At 37.2% G+C, this 27,341-nt stretch overlaps 1 protein-coding gene across 1 annotated transcript in view; it reads left to right on the plus strand.

Annotated features, from left to right (window-relative positions):
• The window catches only part of PTPRM (protein tyrosine phosphatase receptor type M), a 500,131-nt gene that overhangs the window by 175,557 nt on the left and 297,233 nt on the right, over positions 1–27,341 (plus strand). The window contains exons 6-7 of the mRNA XM_075142059.1: positions 14,122–14,296; positions 24,180–24,473. Coding sequence (XP_074998160.1) covers positions 14,122–14,296; positions 24,180–24,473 — 469 coding nt within the window. The remainder of the gene's footprint in view (positions 1–14,121; positions 14,297–24,179; positions 24,474–27,341) is intronic.

Genomic DNA, 27,341 nt, shown 5'->3' on the forward strand with positions numbered 1-27,341 from the left:
AGGTAACAAGCGATGGGATGAGAGGAAATGGCCTCAAGTTGCACCAAGGGAGGTTTAGATTGGACATTAGGAGAAATTTCTTTACTGAAAGAGTGGTTAAACATTGGAACAGGCTGCCCAGGGAAGTGGTTGAGTCTCCATCCCTGGCAGTATTTAAAAGACGTGTAGATGAGGTGCTTAGGGACATGGTGTAGTGGGCATCATGGTGTTGGGTTGATGGTTGGACTCGATGATCTTAGAGGTCTTTTCCAACCTTTATGATTCTATGATTCTATGAATTGCATTTTTTAGAGACTTGCACCTTGACTCAGTGTGGGTAGCCTTTCTTGAAAGAGGTTTCTCAAACAGTGGAAACTACAGTTGATGAGAAAGAGAGGTCATCACTTCACTGAAGTAATGTATTTTTCCTAGCCTCATTCTAAAATGTAGTTGAAGTTCAAATAATTATTTAAAAATGTAATTCTCAGACACATAACTTTTATTGCAGAAATACAGACCTAAGAGTAAGTATTTGTTGAAGGTAAGCAAATAACAATAGGATCTCAGGATATTGACAGCTGTAGTAAGTGGCATCATCAGGCAAGTGAGAGACTCATGGGTATTCTCTGATAGAAGGGGAGAGGGTGATATCTTTCATAACCTATGGTTTATGCATGCAGAACGCATGCTACTTCGTTTGCAGCCAAGAAACTAAGAACAGTATCACTCTAAAGGCCAGTGTTCTCTACCCTATGTAAATGGTTTATTACCTGTTAATAAGGGATTTTTTCTTCTTGTCTTTTCTGCAAGCTGTCTTTCACCTTATTCAGTGTATCTTTTTTGTATCTTCAGTACTCTTTTGCTGAAGGTATGAAGAGTATGAAAAATTTTATTCCTCTACAAAACTGCAAAACCTGTATGCATTATTCATTATTTATTCAAAGGAAGAGGTATAATCCTGTGTCAGAGGGAGTTCTGGAAAGCAAATTGTTTTCCTTAGGAATACATACACACATACAAACAAATTAGAGGTATCAAAAACATCCTTGTGAGAATGTTTCCTGGCTAATTATGAAAATAAAATATATTTATAGGATATACAAAATAGTTTGTGTGTGTGTGCATGTGCTTGTTTATGTAAATCACATGAAGTATACCAGAAGGTGAATTGAAGTCCTAGAGTTTCATGAGAATTTTTTGTTACACTGTAAACTCTCTGAGGCTTTCACATAATTACCATTTTCATTGCTAAGTCTGGAAGCACTTGAGGAAAAAAAGTTTCAGCCATTTTTTGAGTACTAAGATAATGAAGCAGTATTTTACCTGTTAAAATTAAATCATATACATATGTAACAACTTAGTAACACAACAGGTGGAACTATTAATGTAAACTGTACAATGAAATAGGCCTAAAGAAGATGTTCTTTTGAATATTAAAAAAAAAATAGTTTGGGTTTGATTAGTAGGTGCTTTTGTGTACTGAGGGAATGCAGGAGTTCATTCTTCCTCCTGCTCATAAATAGCTCAGTCTTCTGAGACTACCAAAGCACTTTGTGCATAGCAGATTGTCTTGGGTCCATTGACCTGAAAAGAGCTTTAATGACATCAATCAACTAAAAATTTTGCCAAGGCTACACCCTAACCTGAGATGATTTTACTGTTAGAAGGATAATTAGTGCCCTGTAGCAAGGGGCATTACCTATTACTAAATAGATGAAAGGTTTTTTTTTTTTAAATTCTGGTAACCATTTCATATTATTTCCAGGTTTTGGTATGTTAATTTCTCTGTGTCCCCCTCTCCACTCCAGTATATATTTAGTGCCTTTCTTGCAGTCAATATTGTATATTTTCCATTAATTTTCATTAACAGAAAAAGTTCTTATGAGCAGCAGAATATAGGAGGCTTGTGATGTGTGTCATGTTTGTGTTACCCAATGTCTAAGGAGCTGTGATTTTTGGTGAAAACTTCTCCTTCATTATCTGCTTTAAATATGAATTGTCTCATGCCTATAATATACTTTAGCTTATGCTTTTGGTAACCTTGCAGAACTGTGCTGTGTATTTTTACAGACGTGGCAAGAACTTCAAATTTGCCTGGATTTTGTTGGGAGGCTTTAAGTTCTTTGAGGAGAAATGAAAAAGTAACACATGTACGGATGGCCTGACTATTCTTACCAATTTCCTTACCTTAGGCTAAAGAAAGAAAGAAAGAACAAACCAAACCAAAACAAAACCAAAACCATGTTTATATTTGGCTCGTAGAAAAACTTGTGGACATGTTAGCAATTATGTATAGCATTCATTATGTATGCTGATTATACTTTATAATGGATAATAATGCATTATAGAGACAAGTCACCGGTAGCGTGCCCTAGGAATCGATACTGTTTAGTACTGTTTAGCCTCTTTATTACTGACCTGGCTGATGAGAGAGTGCACCCTCTGCAAGTTCACAGACAATACAAAGTTGGGAGGAGTGGCTGATGCACCAGAGGGTTGGGCTGCCATTCAGAGGGATCTTGACAGAATGGAGAAATGAGCAGAGAGGAACCTCATGAAATCCATTAAAGGGCAGTGCAAAGTCCTGCCGCAGGGAAGGAATAATCCCATGCAGCACTACATACTGGGGCTGACAGGCTTGAAAGTAACTTTGCGAAGAACCTGGTCATTGTGGTGGAAAAGCTGACCAGGAGCTAGCCATGTGCCCTTGCAGCAATGAAGTCTAACAGCCTCCTGGGCTGCCTTAGGAGGAGTGTTGCCAGCAGGTCGAGGGAGGTGATCCTTCCCCTCTGCTCAGCAGTGGGGAGACGCATCTGAAGTGCTGGGTCCAGTTCTGGGCTCCCCAGTACAAGAAAGATACGGACATGCTGATGGCGGCTTAAGGGACAGGAGGATCTGACATACAAGGACGGAGCTGGGACTGTTTAGTCTGGAGAACGGAAGGTTCGGGGGAGATCTTGAAAGGAGTAGAGATGACAGAGCCATCTCTTTTCACTAGTATCTAGTGCCAGGACAAGAGGCAATGGGCACAAGCTGAAATACACAAAATTTCCCTGAAGCATAACAAAAAAAAAAATTCCTGTGTTCAAACACTGGAACAAGTTGCTTGGAGAGGCTAGGGAGTCTCCATCCTTAGAGATATTAAAAATGCAGCTGGATGAAGTCATGAGCAACTTGCTGTAGTTGACTCTGCTTTGAGCAGGGGGCTAGGACTACATGATCACCAGAAATCCATTCCAACCACAGTTATTTTGTGATTCTGTGATAATGTTTAAAAATCACTATTCTCATCTGTAGCATTTAGCAACTTTACTGATAAGGAAATACTGAAGTGGAGTTTCTTGGGTGAGGTGAGATGTGTGCCCACGTACACACACTTTTTCAGTAGTTGATTGGATTCCTCTTTTTCCTATTTTAACCTCTTGGTCTGTCTTTTCTGTTAATTTCTATTTCTGTCAGTTTACACTTCTTATTTCTTACTTTACTTCTGTCGATCATAAAGAAAGAGGAAGGAAATTCTCAGCAATAAGAGCACACAGAGGAAACCCAACAAAGCAGTTGGGATGAGGCTTTGGCTATCAATGAACACTGACCTATTAAACCCCTCATCACACTCAAATTCCAGCAATTTATGTGGGAGGAGTAGTATATTGCTAGGAGAGTGTCGGAAATACAAAATCATCTGTTAATGCAGAGGTTGCAGTCTAGTACTGCGTATAAAATGCCAGTAGTATAGGAAGTGGCAAAAAGAAGCTCCTTTTCATATGATTTACAAAAGTGAAGTAAAGAAAATGCAAAGAATAGGTACTTTGAACCATCTGTGGAATAATGCATTCTGTTATCTGTATATCCCTGTTCTTCCTCACTTACATAATTTTTACAGCACAATTTTATAAACATCTGTGTACAATATCGTGTTAGCTAGTTGGATTTGCATTTATCTTAATTCTGCTTGAGGTTTAATTTGCACAAACTCTGTCACAATAATTTTTTAGGAGACAAACTTCAATTTTTCTGATTTTCAGCATTTTGAGAACTTTGATAAAATGTGATAGAAGGATTTAGTTTAATTTACATTTTTTTTTCCCTAAAGAGAGAAGTAAGAAAGAAGTGTAACAAATCTCAGCTTTCTAAACATCAATTCAAACTTATAAAATTTTAAAGTATGTTCACATGTATTAGAGATCACACACCAATTTTTTGGAACAAAGTATCTACGTTTATTTTAGTTGTTCTGCTCTAGCTGTGGGCAAATGCATATACTACAAGCTTTATACCGTAAGACAGTATATATTCAGATTGTATGAAAAGTCGAATACGTTTTTTAATATGTATACCTAAGCTTCCAAACCAGTTCCTGTTACAAAAGAGTTGGTAGGTTAAATGCTCATCCTTTGAGGAAGACAAATGCATTGCTTATGTGACAAGCTTTGTTGTGAACCGTTACATTGCTTCTGTCTGGGAAAAAGGGCTGAAGGCTTCATCACACTTAGAGCAATCCTTTTCTCTCTTCTGTCTGTTGGGATGCGATGTCCCATCAGGGCTAACACCAGCCAGGCTTTTTTACCTGGGCTTACTGGTTTTATACTTACTTGTATATAGATTTGATTACTCTTTCGCTGATGCTAAGATTTCTCTTACAGAATGTTCAATTATTAGTGATACCAAATACTAGGAGAAATTAATTAACTGTGGACTGTTAATGATAAATCCCAGTGAACATATGCAAGAAACAGAAAGACATCTTGAAATCAATGTGTCTGCGAGGTGTTTTTGACTTCAGTGATGTTTCGGAACTGACCAGCAGAAACCGTCCAGCTTAGTGTTTTTATTAGTAAACTTATGTGCAGCTGAATTTACAAAATGTGTTTGGAGTGTGGTAGGAATGTACAGTAGAGGTGCCTTTGCTCCTTGGACACCATCTTTTCCTCTATAGGTTAGGCGTCAGCGAGGCTGAGTGGCACATCAGGTGCTGTGTACTCTTATCACTGGCATGACTCTCTGAGTGCTGAGATTGCTTTAGGACTAAATCCACAAAATCAGGGAACTGACATACTCTCAGAAGTGTTGGAAATGGGTTGCCAACCTGTTTGTGCATCCAAGCACAATGAAATCCTTCCTCTGCAGCAGTGTGCTGCTCAGGCTGGTTCTTGCAAGGCATTTCTGCATGTTCCTTAGAAAAATAAACCATTGAATAAATGGAAAAATAGAGGTCAACTCGCTAAGTCAGGGCCCCAGTGCAATCACTGATGGTTGTTAGACTGATATCTTACTTCCCCCTGCTTCCTGTGTAGGACAACTGGGGTTCACAGAGATACGATGACCAATGAAATGCACAGCTGAAAAAAATAAAATGCCTGGTGGTGCGATAACTACTCTGAATCTATATTCTAGCCTTAAACTACTTTTATGAGATGGTGCCACTGTAATAGTGGAGACAAAAATGAGCCTTATATTCTCCTGCGCAGAAACATTGTAGAAGCCTGGCCAGCAAAGCTGCTCTACAGGGTAAGCCTCCCAATCCATCCGGACTGCCCTGTCTAGCACAAGGGCCAAATGTCGGTAACCATGAAGAAATGTCAGTGTGTTTTGTTATTAATAGTAAAAAAATGCCGGTAAGTGTAAATGGAAGAAAAAATTTCACTCCTATCCTCATGAACCAGCTCCACCATTCGTAAGTAATGTGGAAACTTAAAATGTTATCCAAAATAGTTGATTTCTGGTGAAAATACCTGACAGAAGCAGCTGTGAAGTTTTACATTATGACATTAGTCAAAACCTTTAAATCAGAAACTTCAGATCAATGAGCACCACAGACCACATTAGTAGTGATACCAAAAAAGAAACTAAAAACTTTTGTGGATGTGAGCAAATTTGATTATTTTAATTCAAGAAAACTAAGCAACCCTTGACACAGGAGGAAAAAAAGTACTGTAGATAGAGGGGAGAGAGGTGCTTATCTCTGTAGTGGTGCCGGTCATCCATCAGGTTGCAAGGAGTGGTAATGAGTGGTGTTCTCCAAAGGCCTTACCTGCAGATATTTATGGACATATGTAAGTTAGAGAGGATGCAAATAAATCTATCCCTTTCCTCCATCTCCACATATATTCTCATTTGATGAAGTGACCCATAAGAAAAGTTGTTCTGGGATTACTTGTATCAGTCTAACCTTTTTGATAATCTTACCTGATTTTGAAAATGAAGTGACCCAAGTAGTGTTCTCTTTTCAAGAAACTCAGTTCGATATCTTAATCTTCCAGTTATTCTAGAGTGTTAAATAATATAGTACATGGTGATTAGCAAACCTGAAATAATGGAACAGTTGACCTGTGCCACGGGGGCTGGTTAAATTCAGCTTGCTGTTAAAGAGCGTGTTAGGTATGCCTGTTTCTGGACCCTGAAGACTGCCTATGAAGCACAGTTCAGCAGCAGTAGAATCACTTAGGGACACATACAAGTTAGGCAATTGATGAAGTAAATTCAATAAGCTTTCTGTGCCATGCTCTTGGACCTTTGGGAGAAAGAAACAGTGACCTTTACAATGAATACTGTAGTTAAAATGTACAAATTTCCTGCTGGGAGGTGTCATGTTCAAATTGGAGTTGAACGGAGGCTTCTTTTGTAAGACCAAGGGCTGTTGAAGCTGTTTTAAGGTAAGGAGAACCAACGTAAAGATTAAATTAAATTAAACCCAAAGGGAAGATGATAGGAAGGAAACAGAGCATTGGAGGAGGTGTGTTGGGGGTGGGAGCTGTTAAACTATGTGACTGACTCAGTAATTAAGACCAAAACACCTCCAGCCAAACCCCTCTAATTAGGTTCTCTGTTACATGAACCAGTGTGTACCTAACTTATTAACTGGTTGTTACTGCTATGGTTGTCTTTATTCACAAAGTGCACTGTCACTGCTGAGGGGTTTACTGTAGCTTTCTTTAACCGTAGGCATGCCTCTCTTCTTGCCATTCATTCCTCCCATTTGAAAGGATCTTTTCAGGAAGCCACTGCCTCGCCCTGAACGGGGCATGGTTTTTCATCACCAAATATGTGTGTGCTTCCTTCTTGGCTACTTTTTGCTTACCTGCTTTGTAGGACTCAGTATTGCTTTAGTTTTACCTGCTATTCTGGTTGTTTATTACTTTGGAACTTCAGGTTGTCCCCAGAACTTGCAAGTTGGACTTTCTTCATCCCATGCCGCTTTTCTTCCCAACAAGACAACACTTTTCCAGTGAAGAGAATGTGGGACACGACGGCACTGTTTTTTAACTGCCTGTTATGTACTTGGATAGAGAAGGCAGACAAATGCCTGCATTAGTATACTTTGCATTGTGTGTACGGATGAAAATTATGCTAATGATCGTTACTTTCTCATTTTCTCCTCATCACTCTGCTCCTTCCCAGCTCCTCCATAAGCCTGGTATCTGCAGAACTCCAAGCTAAAGTATTTAAGATCCTACGTATGTTCTTTTCATTTTTTAGCAAGGTGTTCATCCTAACTCTTGGAATTTTTAATACAAATAAAAGGATGATGAGAAGTACTTAGCGTTGCGTATTTCAAAGAATTAAGATACAGTATTAGATTAAATGACTTTATAAGTAGGGCCACAGGTTCAGCAAAATGCTTAGCAGATGCATGGATCATTGCCATAATTTCTATCTAAAGTATAAAACTGTGTTAGAGAGAGATTTCCTAGTGCTGTTTTCTCCAGATGTTTCTGAGGATGTAGTTTCCTACAAGTCATTTTGTATTCTATTGTATTCTTTTAAAGATGAATGGAAAGAAGATTTGGAGTTTTTACATATTTTGTGAGCACTGACAAATTGTTAGAGAATATTAACTCTTCTCAATTGCTCTGGAATTCAATGTAAAAATAAAAAATAGTTTGAGCAGGGTTTGGGGTTTTTTTTCATTTTAAAATCTCTATGTAGTAATAACAGATTTGCTCCTGTCAGAATGATACAAAACAATTTCAGTATTTAAGTACAGAGTAACTGCTTTGGGTAAATTTCACTGAGTTTAGTGACTCCAGAAAATGCCATGATGTCTTTGTTTACTTTCTGTATGTTTAATTGTATCTTCAAATGGATGTCATTGCTTAATATTTGATAACTCGATGTGTAACTTTAGTAATATTTTACAATATTACCTGACATCTGCAGCCAGCATTTAGGTTTAATCATAATAAACAGAGATTTATGGAGAGCTATGTGATTTGAAGAAAAGGCTTAGTTATCAAACATTAAAATATTGAAAGCTGAAATCTTTCTTGAAAGGTAAAATAATAACATTTTGCTTGAATGCCCATTAGTTACCATGCAAAGTGCAATTCTGGCTCATAGCAGAATAATTCCAAATAGGACAATAATAATCTTTCTCCAGCACGGCCTCATTACCTGAATGAAATACACTTGTTAACTTACACAGATGCAATAAACACAGGATAATCACAGGATATGTGGTGGTTCTAATCTAGACTGACAAACAGTTGTCTTAGTTATGAAAGCAGCTCTAGAAATTCAGAGGTAAAGCCAACTGTCTTAATTATTGGAATGATATGAACTCTGCAAAGCAATTTTGTTGAGATATTAATTACTATTTGATTTAGATTTTATACATATTTTAAACAAAATTATTTCTGGCACAGCTGATGTTATTTGAGATCCCACTGGTATGACTTTAATCACAATTTTATAAATGTGCATATTTGAAAGTGGGATAATGCAAACCTTTTCTTTTATTAAATGTATAAAAAGCTGCTTAATCTACCTGTACGGACAGAGGGTGACTGACTGACGTTTCCTTTTAAGTCTCTTCTGGCAAAATTGTTGAAACATGCCTTGAGAGTGATTAATGCAGTGGTAGTGCTGGATATAACACCCCAGAACTTCAATCCCTTTGAATTACTGCCGCATTTTTGTTAAAAGTATTTCTGAAAGGTTTAATATATATCTTGTTGCTGCTAAATTGCTGTTCATTTAGAAGACTTAGAGTTAGTTCATTGCTTAAAAGAGACTGTAAGTCTAATTTAAATAACCATCAACCTATTTCTTTTCATTCTCGCTTGCCTAAAATGGAAAAATAATGTGCATTTTAAAGTGCTTTAAGCTGTCTCTGTATTCATTTAATATGCTGGTACTAGGAATATGGATTTTCAAGCTGTATATATCCTGAGGTAAAATTAAGATTTTTTTTTTTTTAATATCCCCATATATTAAATAACACGTTGTTTAACAGAAAATTTATTCTTACAAGTGACTTACCAGTTATATATTTTCATTAGTTGGCTTAAATAGCTTTTTTGAATATGTGTATTTCTTTTTTTAAAAGCTTTCTCTGAGCATTTGAAAATGTCCGGGTTGCTCAGCAGCCAGCAGAACCGGTTATTTCCATTTTTGGATCTCACCATCTTTCAATCTTTGTTTTGTGATCAAAATTCTTCTGCTCTAAGAAGGTTAGATAGCTCTGCCCTGGGGACGTGGCCTTTGTAGTCCAAGCAGGTCTAGCATTAAATGATTACGGCAGTTTCTTCTTTCTAAAGAATGAAGTGTCCTATTCACACAGTTCTCCGAGTCCCAGAGGCAGAAAGAGCTAGCAAGCTTAATCTGTAGTAAAGCCTCAGTCTTTCACATGGCAAAGCAGGGCTAAAGTAAAAAAGTAAAAAGAACTATCTTTATCTTTGAATTGTATTTAAAACAAACAAACAAACAAACAACCCCCACCCATGAAACAGAAGGACACTACAGAGTTGCTCTGACAACCTGTTTTAATGGGTTTTACTATCGAGTACCTCAGTGTTGCATTATAAATAATGAATTTTATACTTTTTTCTGGAATGGGATTGGCAAATTACAGACTTGTCTTTTTTTGTGTGTTTAATTTTCGATAAGATATGACATATTTGTGAAAACTCAGGCTTCTACTGATAGTTTGTAAGACTATCAGTAAATTTCAAAATCTGTCTTAAAAGAACTGAGATTAAAGTTTTAATGACTATAATTAGTAAAGAAATAGATCGTAAGTGATCTATTTGTGGGACTTCAGAATGTAGCATTAGTGAGTGTTAAAAACTTATTTTTGTGAATGCTATTAAAAATAATTCTTTGTAAAAAAATCATAGCAGGATGTACTAATATGTTCAATAAACGAATGTTCATTTGAAGTAAGTTATTTCTAGCCGTTCTAAATGAAATGGCTATGGACAATCGGCACTGAGCGCTTGTCATTTATCATACAATGTGCTTAAAGGGGCCTGTTAAATATGGAAAAGAAAATATTATTGACATTCTCCTCCAAATTTTGAGTAGTTAACTAAGCCATAAAAGTGACCACTGTCATACCCGTGCAGCTTCCTGAAGACACTGAGCCATAACTCAGAGAGAACAACATGTGAATCACAAATAAAGGGAGTGAAGCTGGCCGTGTGGGTACAGTTAAAACAGAAGCCATTCTGTATTTGCATATCAAATTATAAATAGTGTTTTTTCAGACTAAAAATAGTCTTTTGCATTTGTCCGTTGCCGAAATAAGTGTTTGGGAGAGGTTGTAGGTGTGGGTTGTTTGGGATTTTTTTGGTTGGATTTTTGTTTTTGTTTGTTTTTACTGTGCAGCCTTTTTTTGTTGTTTCGGTTTTGTTTTAAACTCTCTTCTCCAATGCCTGTGGATTGAACTTTTCTTATACTTGAATTCATTACCTTCATTACCATTCCTTTATGCTCAGGCTTAAATCAATTAGGCGGCTCTCCTACTCATTTGCTGTCATCCCAGAAGAGAGGGAAGACTTGCTCTCTTGAGCTGTATTTTTTCTTGTGGAAAATAAAGCAATTATGTTTCTTAGTCTTTCTCTGTTTCAGACACTATGTTTTCCTTGAAAATATTTTTCCCAAAGAGACTAAAGAAAAAAATCTGATTCTTTTTTTTCTCCTTTGAGTTCTAATAAGAAATGTCATGCCAGTGATTTCTGCGGGACTATTCAAGTTCTAACATATAATTAGACACTCTACACTTTGCCTCTGTGAGTTTGTAATATTTAAGAGAAGTCAGTCAAGATAATCTTTATTAATAATAATCTCACATACATTTTACAGGTGTGTTATAATAATGATAAAGGCTTTTTATTCTGGAGTGCCTTCATGAATTTTGAAGCCACCATTAATAACCTGTTTCACATCTGGATTTCAGTGCGGGACAAAAAGGCTCAAATCCTCTGTAGAGCCAAGCTGAGTTACATTTAAGGCTCATGTAGCTTGTTCATTTGAGCAAAATGATGTATGCCTCTGAAATGTGCTTCGGCTTCTCTGTTTTCCAGTCGAAATTATTGACATGTGAATGGATAGCACGTGTTGCATGGCCATATAGTTGATTATTTGATCAAACTAAGATTTCCTCTTGTAGAACAGCAGTTAAAACATTTGAAATCAGGTGAGATTAGTGTGTTCGAGAATAAGCAGAAGGTGAAAAAGATTATGGGACCCCAGTGAAATAATAATTTATTATAAATGCTGCAATGCGTTGATCAGTTCCAATTTTCATTCTACATATGCACAGAAACAAATGGGAAATATGTCCTATGGGGGCGGGTATTTGAGCAGTTCCTTTGGTGGACTGCTGGCAGTTTACATGACAACCCAGGCTGCGTTGTTCAGGATTTCTACTGGCCATTGGGAGGTCTGAGGGGGCCGGCGTGGTAGGAGACAGTCCTCTGTGTGGGGCCAGCGGGGAGTGTGCATGCATCATACCTTTCCATGGTCTCCTCTCTTCACGGGCTGCAGAGTAAGGCAGAAATTATGCTGTCTCGTGGCATTGCCTAGTCCTTTCCCTTCACCTCTTTCTCCCTTTAACAGTCCTGTAGCCTTTGTTGGGTGGGAACAGCAAGAAAAAATCCTTAAAATATTTACGGTTCTTCAGTTGTCTTGTAACTCATGACAGTCCTGGTAAATCCTGGATGCAGGTGCCCCGCATGGAAGGGTGGGTGTACCGTGGAGGCTGGAGTGCAGAATTAATCAGTGTGTGGTGGTATGTCATTCCCTAGAGAATAACTTACCCTATTTCTTGGCAGGATAAAATAGCCTGTGAAAGCTTCCTAATGTTGTGACTAGAAAAAAGGAAAAACTAGCGTGGGTGGATGTAATGTAAGCACATGACTTGGCTATGCACAGAGCCCTTAAAGAGTCTGAAAGCTGCAGAAACACACTTTAAAACCATGTCGTTTGTGACTGGTCAGCAGCTCTGATAATTAGGATTAATCAGTTACTGTCTTAGATAAAAAATAATGTTGCTCTTAAGAAATATTCATTCTCCAAAATCATAATTAACCCGCTCTGCATGCTTCCTGCTATCTGCAGCCATTCTTGCTAGAAGGATGTTACGCTGGCAAAACCAGTAAAAATAGTAGTTTTGAAATAGTAGTTTGAAATGTTTCTTTCCAAGTTTTGTTTTTGGTAACTGCCATGCCACGTCAGAGAAGCCAGTTTATCTGCAGCTCAGAATTCTAGGAATTTTAAGGAGCTGGCAATGATCTGAAGTAATAATTTAAGACTGAGTAATTTTTAAGGCATGATAGTTCATTCTTCCCTGGGCATCTTACAAGAATTTTTTTTCTTTAAATAAGCTGTGCATCACCCACGTTTATTTTTGAAGAGGGAATAACTCTACCTTACTGTGCATGAGAATCAGTATTTACTGTTAATTATGCTGCTTCTTTGGCACTAATGGCATGATTAACTTTGACTTGGTTTTGTGATTTATGGATGAGTTTAATTTTATGTGGCTGGTATTTGAAACTCTCACTGGTATTTTAAGGGTACTTTCAGTATGGTGGCAAGTAAAGGCCATAACAAACCAAGGTCAGTATTTCCTATATAGGTCTTAAATTCTGCTGGACAAACTACAAACTCTAGGGCAGAAAAGCAGACATCACCAGCTCTGTTGATGGTTTACAGAAGCTCGGTAGTGCAGGACCCTTGCCCTGCTTGAAGCTCCTGCAGTCAGAAAAATCTACTAAAAATAACCAGTATCATTACATACCATCAGACTGTGCATATGCCTTCCTGGAGAGAGTGTCTTTTGGGAGGTGCTTCTTGGGGTTCTCCAGTTTCTCTTGGTGTTTTGATAATGGTAGTAGCCTTCAGTTTGTTGAAATGTATATGTTTTTGTGAAAAGTGCATCTTTCTTGTTTGCTTGTAAATGTTCTCACTAGATTTTGTATATGTTTTTTTTTCAGCCAGCTGTAGTAATTCAATAATTTTACATTTTCTGAGGTTTTTCAGTGTTCATAGTGCACATATCTATTTCATGGGCAGGCGGAGCACAAGTTCTGATGAGGATCTGAGAGCCAAGTCTCTTTGCCCTCATCTTTGTGTCAGAGGACATGGCAAGATGTCATCTCTGCCCTCTTCTGTCTGCCAGCCTCCCTTTTTTCCTCCTCCAGCCATGCACCAGATCCCATGAAGGAACAGGCCGGTAGCATGGGACTTAGGCTGGGGCTTGTGCTCCTAGCCTGTTACATAGCTCTCGTGCTGTGCATGCAATATGTTGAATTGAGGGTGAGATACTGCACTGAGGTAGAAACTGCCCAGTTCCCAGTATCATGCTGAGGAAGTGGGAAAGGGAGACAGCTTCCGCCTTGTTGGTCATTCGCCTGGTAAATCTGTGCCTGTGCCTAGTCTCTTCCACCTGAGTTGCTGATAACCCCGTGTGTAGGTGCTGCTATATGAGAACCATCCATTGACATTTCCGTACAAGCTGTGCGAGATACATATGCCAAGTAGCAGATGTGGAGGGGAAGAGAAAGCAGAGACTGAGTATGCTGGGTTTCATGTTTCTTTAAAAGAAATAACTTTAAATATTTGTGTAAAGCAAGCCAAGCAAATAAATGTTACATTGCTCTTAAATCTTTCTATTAGTTAATCTATAAAGAGTTGAAAGCAGCTGTTCCAGATGAGTGGTCGCCCACTGATGATGAATGGTTTAACTCACACGGGAAGGCAGTAAAGTCTCACACAGAGTAAACATCTGTAAAAGTAACATGCAGACTTCTGCTTTTATCTTGTGTCCTCTCTTGGGGAACTTAAGAGAAATAAAATTCATTTTCAGTATTTTTTTTAAATATGACTGACGATATTCTTTACTTTTGTTTCTTTGCCTAGGGTATTTATGTGAGGGATGCACCTCTGAAGGACATAAAAGTGTTCAACTTTCGCCGATTTGTAGCTCTTTTTAGTGTGGTAAATGCCACGAAGCGGGACGCTGGCAACTATCGCTGCATGATTCGTACAGAAGGAGGAGTTGGTGTATCAAACTATGCAGAACTGATAGTCAAAGGTATTTCACTATAAAAAAATCAGTATTTGCATGCTCTGTGTATGGAATAAGGACCTGTAATTGCTAATGCAGTAAGAACGTCACCCATAGCTTGTTAAAGTCGATAACAGGTTCAATAAATAGACTCTGTTTATGTAAATCTTAAGAGTCTATCCAGCTGTAAGAAGAGAATGACAGAAGGAGCCAGGGCTAATTAACTGGTTACTTGTTGATTGTGGTTTTAAATAATTCCCCAAAATGCACTGTTTAGAACTATATGTATTTAAGAGTATATTTACAAGATTTTTTTTAAGATATGAACATAATACTGCCTATTTACCTCCTTTATGGAGATTGCATTCTAAAAATATATATACTGCAAAATATGAAAGTTTTACATTAAAATGAACACATAAAATACACATATTCCAACATATAGAGGGATGTTTTTAAAAACAGCAGGCAACACTTAAATGTAAATAGAATGCATACAGGTATGTCCATCCTTATTATAGAAAAATGTGCTAGAACAATTTTTTAACATTCATTATATTTAAAGTGCATTTTGATTGCTTCTTACTTTTATGCTAGTATTTTGGAGGAACAAAATTTTATTTTTGTTCTTTCAGAGACAAAACCAGATTCTGTAGCACCTAAGCTGTAGAGCCACATTATTGTGTTGTGTCTTCCCTTTCTGGTCCATTCTGTGCCTAACAAGAAGTGGGATGAAGCTAGAGGCTTTAGCTAGGGGCTGAGGGCTCTTTTTCTCTTCTTTCTGAAAACAATTTGATCCAAGTTGGCAAGGAGTGAATGAGTGCCCTAAAACTAAATCCACCACAACTGTGGAATTTCCCCCTGGGAATTGGGAAGGGCACGCTTGCATCTATTATGCATCCTCTGATTTTAGAAACAGTATCCTTCGTTGGATAGGACGTTTTGTCTTTTGGGGATAGTGTTTGGATTATCACAAATGGTATCACTATAGTGATATAGTGATCACTATAGCTGTCCTAATAAAATCAAAGAAACTTATAGGCTAAGGAGTAACAGCAGCAAGAAAGTAATTTTTGTGTAGTACTTTCTTGTCACTCAGCTTTCCAAATTCTGCTATAGGTTTTATCTTTTGGGTTAAGATACAAATTAACATCTAATACAAATTAGTCATCTAATTAAAAATCAGTACCTATTGCAATATAAGAGCTTTTACAGTTCTGGTTGCAGACAGCAGACTGGATAAGGGGCTTTGTTATTAGTTGATCTGGGATTTGCTCTTTTCTTTCTCCTAACTCTTTAATTATTTTGTATATTTATAAACCTATATAGGATTTGTCAGGGCTTTTCAAAGATGTTATCCTTTTCCTAAAGGCAGGTTATATGTAGGGTAATAAGCAAGGTGTGGGATAACTGTTACATCTGAAAATGTAGCATGGATGTTGTTTCTGAAGTCAGTATAGAAAGCATGTGTATGAGAAGCTAGCAGTAAAAGAGGGGTTTGAAGGACAGTAGGCACAGTGGCATAAATAAAGAATCAGGCCAAGACATTAAAAAAGCAAAGCAAAGTGGATGTGTTTTAGAGAAAATGGAGAGAAGCAGGACAAGACGAGGAGGAGGAGGTTGCGAATAACCAGTGTATGAAGATAACATGACAAAACAAATTGTAGTATGAAAACTTAGATAAGCTATTTGAATGGACAGATGAAGAAAGAAACAAATAGAGGAGGTGAGATGAGAATATAATTATAAGGCATGAGGTTATTTCAGTCCAAGCAAAGATAACATGAAAAGGAAATAAAAAGAGTGGCCAAAAATGGAAATGTATGGAAGTCAGCAAAGAGAGCAAGAAAGGGTGGAGTATGAACCCCAACAGGAATGATGAAGCATCTTTCAGATCTAACATCAGCGGAAACAAGGAAGAACCGAGACTGCCTGAAGGAGGCAAATGGAAGATTGACTGTATCAGTGACAGGAGGTACAGACAGCAGAAGTAGTTAGATTTTTTTCAGTTTCTTTGATTGAGGGTGTTTTAATTTATTAGTGCTCCTTTTGTGGTGCAGTAGGTGAAATTATGAAGCGTATCATTAAAGCATTTGTGCTTACCCAGATTCTTTCAGAAAATTTGCACTGGGCACTGTGAACAAGTGTATAGCCTTCGGGTGTAATCCCATTAACTGCTTGTAGAGTGGCAAAGTAATTATGGTAATCCTCATTGCCTGTATTGGAGCTTTTATGAGACCACCTGCAGGTCATTCCTTCTGACCTAAAAAGACCCATTTTAAATATTGTGCTGTAGAACTTTAGATGACTATACTGAAATAGCAGCATTAGGGGCTAATTAGTAAATATGCTTTCTTATTGATGGCGTGCAATTAAGAAATTGTACTTCCTGATTTTTTCAGCAGCTTTTCTGCAATGTTAGTTAGCAGAATTCAAAGGTAATAGATTGATTTCAATGCAGCTATATCTTTTTTTAATCCATTACCATCGATAAGTCATGGCAAAAATGTACATTTACCCATATTGCATGTAATGCTTAGTATACATGGGAATTACTGATGGGTTAATAATAGTATGTGTAGAAGCAGTGGTGTAATTACTCCCTGCTCTTTGTTGGGAACAATGAATCTAATTCTCTTCTCATTTACGCTGGTATAACTAAGCTGACTTAAGAGGAATTTCCCTGGAATTACATTGCTAGGATGACAGGAGAGTCAAACCTAGCGTTTGTAAGTTAAAGAGAATCAGTTCTTCATATTTATTGTGCTCTGTTTCATTCTGGTTACTGAACTTGTAACTCAAGTTGCAAATAAGTAAATCCTGAACTGGAGTTGGGATTTTTCCAAAATGTCTTTGCTTTTAAGCAGGGACATTTGCACGGTAGGGTGGGTTACAACTCTGTACAAAGTTCACTGTATTTCATTGTAGATATAGTTTCACTAAATAGGAACTTACTCTTAGATTCCAGTTACTTTCTTATGTAAACCTCTTTAAGGTTTGTAGTGCTGCTGTGGCGTGATGTGGTGTGGCACTGGAGACCAGGTACCAGAACTTTCGAAATCAGCGGAAAGGCCACTAGTGTCAGGTGCTGCAAACCAAACCTGAAATCACAAAGGAATAGGAATCAAATCTTGAACATGAGAGATATGTAAGAAACTGCCAAATGTTCCTTTTTTTTCTTTTTTTTTTTACCTGAGCAGATGTGGTTATAGCAAGGTTTAATCTGTAGGGGGGGGGGAAGAAAAGCAATTAAAGAGCTGTCAGTTAATCCCATGTTGTCTTATCAAAGAACTGTAAACATGAATATTGTCTAGTTAATGAGCAAAAAGCCTGTCAGTGAACAATTAGTCTGGCCTTAAACAAGAAGGAAAAAAGTGGGTTTTTTGAAAACTTGTTTGTGTTATCTTATATGCCTTTTAGAGGATGGTGAAATAAAGTATTGATTGCTCTATTTAAATAAATCCTGAAGGGGAGGTTTTCAATTTACCCGAGTGTTTGTTCTGATAGGAAAGGCTGAAAAAGACAAGTGCCTTGTCATTGTGTGTGCTCAAACTACACAGTATCCTCATCTAAGTTTGTCAGAGAATTGGATTGAAATGTCACTTTATCTAATGGGAGACATGAAATTGGCCTTGTCAGATCACCCACTTATTGTAAAAAACTGCAGTCTGTATCTAATAGGTGACATAAAAGTAATCAAACATTGAGCAAAAGGAAAATAGTAGGGTGGAATTGATTAAATGTATTTGGTGAAGTAAATTCTTCTACACAGAGTCCCTAGGTTGAATTTTTCTAATAGTGGGCAGATCCAACACAGAGAGAATGAGCCTGTCTGAGCAGACATCAGATTATTACAGAGTTCAGACTGCTTATTGAGTTCAAACAAGGTAAACCTAGGTGTCAAATTGGTTACAAGGAGTTTTGTTAGGTTTTTAAGCGAGGACATAGAAAGGTAACCATCTGTAATGCTGGCAGCTTAAATGTCTGCATCTTTCCAAATGGAAGATTTAACATTGGGAACAGAACCAAACTTCTTCTGGACCTCTGGAGCAAAGAATTTATTCTGGAGGGCAAAATCATTTTGAGATCAAGACACAGCAAGGAAATATTAAAGATTGCTTATCTGTTGTATCAGTTGTTCTCATACATTAAGTATACACAGGTACTTAACATCTGTTTTCTCTCTTTGCCAACTAGCCTTTCATGCTGATCCATCAGTCTGTCTGTACCCTTTTTTACAAACAGTGGTGTAATTAGGACTTACTTTTATGGTGGCCTGGCAATTCCTATCATGAAGTCCTGCTTTCGGATGCTCATATTTTGAGCTGATATTTTCCAGTGTGGGTGTGTGCCTCAGCCTGAAGGTTTTGAGAAAACCTCCAGCCAAAACAGCTGAGATAGTTAAGCCATCTTAGCAAACTTGCCATAGGAAAGTGCTGAAGACTCTGGGCTTTGAAGCAGGAACTTTTTTTCAGGAGGGTAATAGTTATGTCAAGAATACTGTTTTTCTGTTCCTGTGAAAATCTGTTTTCAAGTATAGTCAATTTACAAACTACTAAATAAAACCCACCAAGACCTCCGTTCCGATACGTACAATGGAGACTTCAAACTCTCACATTCCCCCCAAATTCTAGATACAGTGAACAGAGTTTAAATGCAAGCGCTGATCTGAGCTTCTCTGGGACGGGCTGGATCCAGGCACCGGAATCAAAAGCTGGGAGCTTACTATTCCTGTGCTTTTAGTGTACAGCCCTCCACCTCGCTGAGCCCTTGTACTGTGAGGTTAAAATGGTGAGATGCGTGATGTGGATCGCAAGGGGTGCAAGAGCAAGCAGCTGCATACTCAGATGAGGTTGTTAGTGTTGGGACTGAAAGGTATGGCAAACTGGGAGGTGTTTCGAAATGAGAGAGGAGGTAGGTGAAAATTGGGGCTACATAAGCACTAAAAACAAGGGAGGGGAACGGGTGTAAGGTAAACATGTATACATACATGCGTATGCAAAAATATGTAAATGTGTATATATACACATATACATATATATGTATGTAGGGGATGAGGATGGGGACTGAGGCCAGTGGAAAAGGGAACTGTCTGGAAAGGGGAACTGTCTAGTGCAGGATGGGAGAGGAAAAGCAGATGCTAGGGAGAAGCATGGTTAGAAGAACAGCAGCAGCCTGGAAGGCAGGGAGAGGAGCAGGCACAGAGCTTGTAGATACAGCCTGGGGTAAAAAAAAAACAAACCGCGATGGGAATTTAGTGGCGTTTGGAATGTGGGAATGGTGACCATAGTATGGGGAGAAAATGAAAACTGAGCAAAGCTGAGAATGGGAAGGGTAGATGGGTTTAGACCACTTAGATAAGCAGATGAGGATGGAGCGAGAGCAGTGCAGGGTGAGGTCTTAAGAGAGAGTTGGCGAGTCAGGAGTGGGCAAGTCGGAGCAATTGGACTTGGGAGGAATCATGTTTGGGGAAGGGAACGGTTTGTGCCTAGTTAGGGATGGGTGGTAATACTACTAGTACTACTACAGCATTTAGCAGAATATCTATTAATGTCGAACTAATTAGATTGTATCTATGTAGGCTTATCAGTGTATAGTACAAGGACACTTGTTTTTCTGTAAAGTTTCAAAATATGTATAAAATACAACAATGACATTTTCTTAAGTGATGAATTTACAAGTAATTTTAAGAACATTAGGATACTGGGTCAAGTCAAGTTTTCATCCTGAACAGTCTCAGTAAAGGAATAGTATAAAATTAGCTCTCGTGTTATGCATCATACTGTTTAGAGGTATTGTTTAATTAAAAAATTAAATGCTTTGGCAGGAATTATTTAAAGACTTTTTAAAAAAAAAAATACTGCATGAAGAACTACGGTGTTTCAAAATCATTGCCGTATCTTTTGTTATCAGTGGGGGTATTTGTTGCCCTTCATCCACAATTAAATGCTGCAAAATGGCATTGCTCTCCATTGTTTCCAAAGAGATAGAGTCATTTGCATGCTCAAAAGAGGAGCACAATAATATATATATGTATAAAAAAAAACAAAATAGAGAGGAAAATGGAAGAAAAAAAATCTTAAAGCTGTTTAGCTGATTTCAAGACTATAAAATTATAATGATTTGATTAATTTTATAATAATTAAGATGTTATTAATGTGGACATAGCATCAGAGATGGTTGATACCTTAGTTTTATCACTTCGCCTACTCATGATGTGCTAAACAGTATCATGTGGGAATATTGTGGCATTGTCTTCTAACAGTTACTATTCAATTAAAAAAAAATAGCTTACAGGTTAAATGTTTCTTCCTTGTTCCCCTGCAAATGTAGCATGGCTCCATTCTCTCACTCTCTTACCTGAAAAGAAAAATTGAAAAATGCTATTGTTGCTATTGAAGTAGATTTTTTCATTTTTCAAGTTAGCTGTTCTGAGCCACAGAGAAGAAGAATCTATTTTTTGTGTTCTATAACTCACCTAAATCTCAGAGATTTATGTTATCTCCGCTGGCATCTCTGTGTGATGCCTTTCCCCTCCCTATTAAAATTTTAAAAGAACTGCAAAACATAAAGATGTTAGGATCTTGTAGAAAATGTTTGGAAATTCTGTATAATTCAAAGCACAAAGCAGTGTAAATAAAGGAGTTGTCACTTCAAGTATGTTTCCAGTTAATATAGAAGCACATAAGAATAAATAGTTTATATGCATGTACAGCTAAATTTGTTTTTATCCTCTGCATAAGAGAAGGGATGCTCCTTATCATAAAGGCTTTGTCTTTTTCTCATATTTACTGTAAATGATCCATTTACGTAGGGTGACATCAGAGCATCTGCCTAAAGCTTTCTGTCGCCTGCAGACCTCTGGCTTTGTAAGGTGGCCACTATTTTCTTTCCATAAGGGATTATGCCTATCACCATTTGTCACAGAATTCAAGAAGAGGTCACCCGTCTGTCCAAAGTCTAAAAAGCATTAGATTTGAAATTATGGATAAACTTACCTTCTTTTTTTGAGTTAATATTCTATTTTAAAAGCCTATCTTTAAAGGGTTTCACAGTACTGGATAGCTTTGTTTACTTCTGTTTCAAGAGAGATCTACAAGGAAGAACTCCTCTTTAGCTAAACTGTCATACTAAATAGCCACTGCTACAAACTTGTTTCCACAGTCAGTTGAAATTCCTTCCTTGAGTAGGAAGTACTTGAGTACAGTACACAGCTGTAAAATCACAGGTCTATTGTACCATTTTCATAAAGATATTAATCGGAAAAGAATTTGCATGGTATTTATTTGAGACTACCCCAGTGGCCACCAGTAAAACTGCTTTTAGTGAAAGATGATGCTGCGGTCTGGTACTTACTCAATTAAGTGATTCAAACTCCTCAGTATCCTAAAAAATTTAAATCATTCTGCCGAAAGGAGGAATAAATGAATAAGTCAGAAGGACAACTTTCATACCTCAGTCATGAAATCGGCTCATTATATTTAGTAATACACGGTTTGTATTGAAGTGTCTGCTTAACTCTGGGTCTCATGTTTTTAACCAGTCACTTAATAATGAGCATCATATTTGTAATGAAAGGTTCATTTTATGTAGCCTCGATTTCTGGTAAGAAGACTACTTTTGGTATTAAACTACGTTAGTGGTCTTAAACTGCAGTATATGCAGGCTTTGCTGAAATCATGCAGCTTGCATTAACCTTTGGCACTTTGGTCACAAAGGAATGAAAAATATGCCCCCGGGGATAAAAAGACAATAAAATACTGTCTATTTCAAGTACTTGTAATACTTGGAATGACTTGGTGTAACCACTAACCTTAGTGACCTAACTCCTGAGTTCGCATTTTGAATGGCACTTCAACAGCCTTTAGTAGCATTTGAAACTTGAAAGTAATTAACTGTTCTTTCAGCATGGCTAAGTAAATGCCTTAGGATGCTCTATAAAAGTTCCATTTCATGTCTTGGTTCACAAAACAGCCTAATGATTTAATTTGCTGCTAAATCATTTTGAGTCAAGTCAGAACTGTTTCCAGACATGCTATTGCTCTATGAAGCCATAGTTTATATACTTCAGGAACAATAATTTCAATAAAACTGCAGTATGTGTCTAACCGAAAGATGACATCGGTTTGCCATATATTGCTACTGACATGTAACAGTGTTTTCCCTAGTGATTTGAAAATGTAAACAATATTCTTTTCTTTATGTACTGGAATCTACCACAATATATTAAGCTATTTTTATGTCTATTGCAATCAGTAATAATTAGTAGACATTTTTGGAGACATTTTGGATTGTTGCCCACTGTATTAAAGTTCTTACACAGACAAGAACACCGTCGTGTTCTTCATGACAGTAATCAATCAGTTTTGTTAAGATGAAAATATATAATGCCGATGCCTATGTTTGCTGTTTTGTGATGTCATATTTCAGCAGTTACTAACAGATTGCAGATTGAAGCTTACGTACAAGTGTATAGTGCTAATTAGAAAAACTATCTATCTGAGGCATAGCTGATCTTCAGTGTACTTAGTGCTCTGTGACTTGAGTACTCTTTCTGTAAATGAAAAAAGGTAGCATAACGTAGGATAATTACATGTTTGTTAAAATAGGAATTCTACTATTTCTCAGGAAATACTAATACTTATTTTCAGAGTTCCTTTCTCCCTTGTGCTTCATTCTTTTATGTTCTTTGCTTTAACTCTGACTTTGAGGTCCTTGAGAAAATTATGAAATATATAAATTCAGCTTCTTTTCTGTTTGACTACCTATTTCTCAACATGTTGGGAAATGGTTAGCAGAAGAGAATAAATCTGAATCTACAGCTTAGGGGAGACAGATGTTCTACATTCATTACGTATTCTGTGTAGCCTTAAGAAGGTGGCAGTGTTTGCTGATAGATATGTTAAGAATATTGGATCAAACAGTGCCTTATTACAGCAGCCTGGTTTCATTCTACATGAATATATTTAACCAGTGGGAAGGTGAATTTTATGTAGATGTGATGCATGAAACAGCAGAGTAATTTCCTCGTTAATCAATAGGAAAAAAATGAATTTGTTATTTACCTTTAAAAAGAGATGATGTCTGCAAATTATTTCTGCAGTCTAATTTAAAATGAGATATCCATCACATAATAAATAAAAATGGTTTTAAAATTTTGCTTACTTTTAAAATCTTTAGAATTCAAACGATCAGGAGATCACACACATGCTTACTCTGTGAGACAGAGTACTGCTTCTCTGTGGCAGTTAGTGAAAATAAGCCATTACATGAAATAGAGTCAGAGTCGTACTAAAGACTCAAGAATTCCCCCAGCTCTCATTTAGAAGCTCTTTCTGTTTAACCAGGATATAGGACTTGAAAAAATACTATATTTATTCTGCTTACACAGAAGTCTGAAAATCTGAAGGCTGAGTAGTACAGTCCATGAGAAATAATGAATAAAAAATTCATTTTGTTTTCATGCAGAAATCACTGTTCTGGCTATGTCTAAGTATAGACTACAATATCAATTTTAGCTTAAAAATGTTAGTTTTGAGTAGGATTTATATTTACATCCAGTAAGAACTGTATTTTGATAAGAAAACCTGAGATCATCTTTCTTTTTAAATTGGAAGTTAAAAGTTGCCATGTAATGTCTAGTGAATAGAATTGCAGTTGCACCCGGTTTGAAGTTATGTGGTATAAAACAAAAGCTTCATGTTAAAATCTCCAAGTGCATAAGCAAAAGTTTGCACATTGCAGTTTATTGGAAATAAGTTAATCTGTATTGATGATTTCTTCATATCCATATTTTTATGCAATTTTCAGCTCTAATATAGTACAAAACCCATTGTTCATTTGAATGTTTTAGAAGCAGAAAAAGTGCCAGTATAATCATTGCTGCTTTTTGTAACTTATTGTGCTTCAGAGCCACCAGTTCCCATTGCTCCACCTCAGCTGTCCTCAGTCGGTGCAACTTACCTGTGGATACAGTTAAATGCCAATTCTATCAATGGGGATGGACCCATTATTCAAAGAGAAGTTGAGTATCGAACTTCAAGTGGAAGCTGGTATGACATACAACCTGTGGACTCCACAAGCTACAAGATTGGGCACCTGGATCCTGACACAGAATATGAAATCAGCGTATTACTTACAAGACCAGGTGAAGGAGGAACGGGATCTCCTGGCCCAGCTCTCAAAACAAGAACAAAATGCGCTGGTGAGTACTCAAAAGCGATGGGAAAGTTGTAAGCATCTTTCTAGGGTTGAAAACGTAAGTTATTTCACTAGCAGTTTTTACTGTCTGCCTTAAACCAGCAGGCTGCAGGAATTAAGACTGAATGCTTTTAAGTATAAGCTATTAGCATTTGCCAGCTATGATGACCTTGAAACCAACCTTCAGTGCCACTGCAGATTGTAGATGAAATTATACCTCTGCATGCCTTAAAGTGGTCAGCACAGAGTAAATATGTGCTGTGTAAATAAACAACTTCTACTATCAGGTATGCACTGAGCTCTCTCCATTTCATTACGCCCCTCTCTTGCCAGTGTATATTTGGGTGTTAGTTTAGTTAATTCTTTTTTTTTTTTTCTTTTTTAAATTTATTTTTGTTTTGCTAGTATCCCAAGCTTTATAAGAACTTTGTTTGGTTTGGATAAAGTTTCTTTTTTCCTTTCTTCAATGTCAGATGTATCAAACTTGTAGATAAAGTGGAAAGAGATCCTGTGTAACAGCAAAAGTATGCACTGTTAAGTCTCAATTAGCAGATGAGGTTTAGCAAAGGACTGCTTTCTTGAGTGACTGATAGCATGTCTTTTCATTAAATGAGATAGTGTGATTTGTGGTGCTGTGTAGCAGTCTTGGCTCCTGTTTGGATTAATTAATAGTGCTGACCTCTGACTGTAAAAAGATACAAAGTAGACCTATTACACAAAAGCAATTGTACAGTAATTTTCAGGAAGAGTGGCAGTGATATTAATTTGCGATTCAGCTGCTCAGAAAATAAGAGTATACTGTGACCTGGAATTTTTTTTGTCATTAGTATTTTCCCCCAATATTTTGAATCTTTCTGCTGCTGTAAAGTTGGTGGAAGATAGGCAGAAGTGTACCTGGAGGAAATGGGACTAAGCAAACGGTATTAGCTTACTGATCCTAATCTTTTAAAGAATGGCTTGGTGTTATTTGTCTTTTTAGCAGGAAAAATTACATATTTCAACAGAAATAATGATGTATTTCCATTGCATATGAAAGTAAAGTCACCTGGCCACCTGTCAGTGGCTAAATGGCATTTCAGTTGAACTGATTGGTGTGATATCAAACATAGAATGAAATATAGTTGCTGTCAGAATCCCAGTGTTATGTTATGAAGATGCAAGCTTATACAAGTACTAACTCTTTGATATTCTTTTTTCTTCCTCACATTACTGGAAAGAAGTATTTAATGAAAAATACCAAAAAGCAGTACGGTTAACTTATAATAATAGTTAAATATTTAATATTTATAAAATTTTCTTTACTAGACTAAGATAACTTCAGCTTAGTCAAAAGTGAGGCATAAAAATTAATTAAAGTTCACTTCAGGAGGGTTTCTGGGTCACTATGCCTTTCATAATAATGTAAAATTATCTGTCTAGACAACGTAAGTATGTATTTAATACACAAGTAGTTCAGTTATTTTAAAATTAAAACAGTTTTTCTCATAGTTTGATCATCTGCTTATATTAGATTATGTAGATTAGATAATAATCTATTATTAGATAATAGTAATCTAGATTATTAGATTAGATAATTTAACATTGGGTGGTGTGTAAGTAAGCCCGTCTGTACTAAAGGGTTACAGAGTGTGGTGGGTTGATGCCAGCCAGCAGCCAAATACCCACACAGCCCCTCACTCAGTCACCTCTGCCACGGGACATGGAGAAAATAGAAGGAAGGCAAGAAGACTCATGGATTGAGATGAAGACAGTTTAATAGGTGACGCAAAAGCTGCACTCACAAGCAAAGACAAATGAGAAATTTACTCACTATTTCCCATCGGCAGGCAGATGTTAGCCACTTCCTGGAAGCTGGGCCTGAGCGCACATAATGGTTACTTGAGAAGACAAACACCATAACAATGAACATCCCCCCTTCCTCCTTCTTTCCCTGAGCCTTGTTTGCTGAGCATGACATCATATGGTATGGAATATCCCTTTGGTCAGGTGGAGTCAGCTGTCCCGCTGTATCCACTTCCAGCCTCTCGTCCACCTCCAGTCCACTTGTTGGGGCAGCGGAGTGGGAAAAAGAGAAAGCCTTGAGACTGTGCAAGCACTGCTCAGCAACATTCAAAACACTACTGTGTTATCAACCTTGTTTTAGTCACAAATCCAAAACACAGCACCATACAGGCTGCTATGAAGGAAATAAACTTCATCCCAGCCAGAGCCAGTAGACAGAGAAATCCAGAATTTTAGTTATATTTAAGAACATCATAGGCTTTCTGGTCTTTTCAGTGGTACATGCTGTTGAGTATCAAAACGTGCATTCAGTCTCATAAACCACTATGTACTGGAAGTATTTTATTACCTGGTAACGTCTTGTAATACATCAGCATTATTTGTGTTTTCATTAAGCTAAACAGTAAAACTCTCTTAAATTAAAAGAAGAAAGTGATGGCTGACTGAAAAATTTAAATTGAATTATTGAATTGATGATATTAAATCTGTCTCTACAAACTGGCTTTTTTGTAGCAGACGATCCTGCTTTGAAGGTGTAGTGGTTGTTGGTTAACTGTTAGCAAGTGACATGCTAATAACTGACCCAAGGGCTTAAAAAGAGATGCTGATAAACTAATGATGGTATAATTAAGCTGGGTAGGAGTAAAATAATGCCAGTCTCCAAAGCATACCATAGAATTAATAAAACAGGAGTCTTTAAGAGAAGAGTCATTGCACCTTTTTAATTACTGTGATAATTGTATGCTGCTTGGCTGTTCCCCAGGGGTCTAGTGAACCACTCAGAGAGTTGAAGCACTATGCTAGACATTCAATAATCTTAATAGTTCTCCAAAGCATTTGAAATATGTTTTCATTTTAGCAAATGAGATTT

The sequence above is a fragment of the Calonectris borealis genome, chromosome 2 (genome assembly GCF_964195595.1).
Source record: "Calonectris borealis chromosome 2, bCalBor7.hap1.2, whole genome shotgun sequence".
NCBI lineage: Eukaryota > Metazoa > Chordata > Aves > Procellariiformes > Procellariidae > Calonectris > Calonectris borealis.